Source organism: Acanthisitta chloris, unplaced genomic scaffold (assembly GCF_000695815.1).
Source record: "Acanthisitta chloris isolate BGI_N310 unplaced genomic scaffold, ASM69581v1 scaffold26282, whole genome shotgun sequence".
Classification (NCBI taxonomy): Eukaryota; Metazoa; Chordata; class Aves; order Passeriformes; family Acanthisittidae; genus Acanthisitta; species Acanthisitta chloris.
The window spans coordinates 28,724-31,465 of record NW_008661553.1 but is presented as its reverse complement, the minus strand read 5'-3'; the positions used below and the strand labels follow the sequence as shown (position 1 = coordinate 31,465).

Here is a 2,742-nt window from a genome sequence, read left to right as displayed (position 1 = left end):
ATGAAATGGCTATTGAACAGATGTATGTGTTTAACTAAATTGGCAAACTTCCATTTCAGATGATTCAAAGGACACTGATTCCCTGTCAGATGAAGCAACCCACAATAGCAATCAGAATAACAGCAACTGCTCCTCTCCTTCTCGAATGTCTGATTCCGTTTCCCTAAACACTGACAGTAGCCAAGATATTTCTCTCTGTTCTCCTGATAAAGAAACACACGCTGCTGTTTTATCCAAGATCAGGTTTGTATCATACTGTGTACCCCAGGCAAATGTCATAGATAAGTGTAACTTACTACTCATATTGTGTTCCTTCCTTAGAATCATTATATTTTAATATTTTTAAATAAAGTTAATAATGTTCTCTTAAGGTTAATAAGGTTCCCTTTAAAAAAAAAATCCAGAGACCGATTTTAGTGTAAAATACATGGCTCCCATGTTTTTAATACTAGGGCATAGTAATTTTATCTTTACAATCTCTTAGTCCTGGAAAATACTTCAGTATCACAGAATTTAGGAGCTGGAATGGACCTTACAGATCATCCAGTCCCAACCCCCTGCCCTGGGCAGGGACACCTCCTCACTAGATCAGGTTGCTCAAGGCTCATCCAGCCTGGCCCTGAACACCACCAGGGTTGGGGCAGCCACCACGTCCCTGGGCAACCTGTGCCAGTGTCTCACCATCCTTAGAGTAAAAAATTTTTTCTCACATCCAACCTAGACTTTCCCTCCTTCAGTTTGAACCCATTACTCCTTTTCTATCATTGCAGCTCCTAACACAGAGTCCCTCTCCAGCTCCTTGTAGGTCCTTCAGATATTGAAAAGTTGCTCTGAGGTCTCCACACAGTCTTCTCTAGGCTGAGGAGCCTGAATATGCTATTTTGACAGTTTCTATTTGCTTAATTTTGAAGATCAGTTTGATTGCTAACATGTCTGTTAAAGGCTTTTCGAAGCTTACAGGCAATGGAATTACTGCAGAAGTTTGAGTTAGAAAGTGCCATTTCTTTCAAAAATTGCCAATAGAAACAAGATAATTGTCCATAATTGTCATGGAACTTACAGTAAATTGATTTTAAAAAGTCGAGTCATTGTCACTTGATAATTTTTGACATTTTTAAACTGGTTTTAATCATTTTTGTTGAATTTGTGAGATCAGATGATGCAAACATTGCCCAACTGAGGCCTCTAGATAACACATTCCTTCAGTGGCAAGATAGCAAATCATAAATCCATCTGTGCTTCATGTTAACGATATTTTTTTCTGAAACAGTTCGTAGGGAAATATGTTGTTTCCTTCAGGGATTTCTTTTAACATGATCTTTGTTTTTTCCAGGCGAGAAGATGAAAACCTGAATAACCTTTTGCAAAATGGAGGAGAATTGAACATTACAGTGGAAGAAAAACTGAATGTGCAGGAAAATGTTACAAATTTGTCTGAATATGAATTAAGCATTGAGGAAAGATTAGGCCTGATAGGAAAAGGTGTTGATCTAAGCACTCCCATGGAGGAGTCTCACAAGTTAGACCAAATAAACATGAATATCAATAAGCTGGTTAGTGAAGAGGCAGTGCCAGTCCCTGTGGAAAGGTTAGAAACACAGAAAATGGTTTCAGTAATGGGCCTGTTGAATAACAACACAAAAGAAGAGAGTAAGCACTTGGAGAATGGAAATAAATATCCTATAAATAAAGTAAATGGACATCCTGAGGAAACAGTGGCGTCCCCCAGCAAAGACAAACTAGGGAAAAGCACTACAGTTGATGGTGAGTCTGCTGAACTGTCTGTCTCAAGGAGCACTGAAGACTTGTCCCCACAGAGAAGTGGTCCTGTCATGAAGTCTCACAGCATCACCAGTATGGACAGTGGTGGCCTGAAGATCTATGACATTGTCAGTGAGAATGGATCTCAACAGCCAAGCTCGGTGATGAAATCAGCATCAGATGCTGCAGATGGAAAAAACATAGTCCGAAGCAAATCTGCTACTCTACTGTACGATCAGCCCTTGCAGGTGTTTCCTGGGTCGTCGTCATCATCTGATTTGGTGTCTTCGGCAAAAACCGTGTTCAAGTTCGACTCGAATCACAACCCTGAAGGTGCTAACGTGGTGAGGGGATCAGGAGCAGGCGGTGCTCAGGGGCTCTGCGCGCCGCAGTACAACATCCAGTACAGCAGCAGTGCTGCAGCTAAAGATGCCTTGTGGCCCCAGAAGCAAAGCACCCAGGGAGAACCAGGCACCTTACCTCCTGCGCGTCTGCTTCGCTCTGACAGCACGGAGACCCCCACCTATGTCAAGCACTCTGCCAACATGAACTTCTCCAACCACAACAACGTCCGAGCCAGCGCCGCGTACGGCACGCACCAGCGGATGGCTGGGAGACACGTGGACATGTGGGCTGTTCCACCCGGTGACAGGCTGCTCCCAGGAATGGCCAGGCACACTCTGCAGAGGCAGAGCAGTGTGTCTTCCACAGCCTCAGTAAATGTTGGGGATAGTGGGCCTGCAAGGCGGGCCCAGGTTCCTGAAGGGGATTATTTAACGTACAGAGATTTGCATTCGATGGGAAGAGCTCCACCAGTGATGTCAGGGCAGCAGAGACCTCTCTCTGCCAGGACATACAGCATCGATGGCCCCAACATGCCGCGACCGCAGAGCGCTCGGCCCTCGGTGAACGAGATCCCAGAGAGAACTATGTCAGTTAGTGACTTCAATTACTCACGGACTAGTCCTTCCAAGAGATCAA

At 44.3% G+C, this 2,742-nt stretch overlaps 1 protein-coding gene across 1 annotated transcript in view; it reads left to right on the top strand.

Moving 5' to 3' along the window:
* The window catches only part of ERBB2IP (erbb2 interacting protein), a gene marked incomplete at its 5' end in the record, with an annotated part of 35,863 nt that overhangs the window by 15,823 nt on the left and 17,298 nt on the right, over positions 1-2,742 (top strand). Inside the window, 2 exons of the mRNA XM_009070279.1 lie at positions 60-243; positions 1,334-2,741. Of these exons, the coding sequence (XP_009068527.1) occupies positions 60-243; positions 1,334-2,741 (1,592 nt within the window). The remainder of the gene's footprint in view (positions 1-59; positions 244-1,333; position 2,742) is intronic.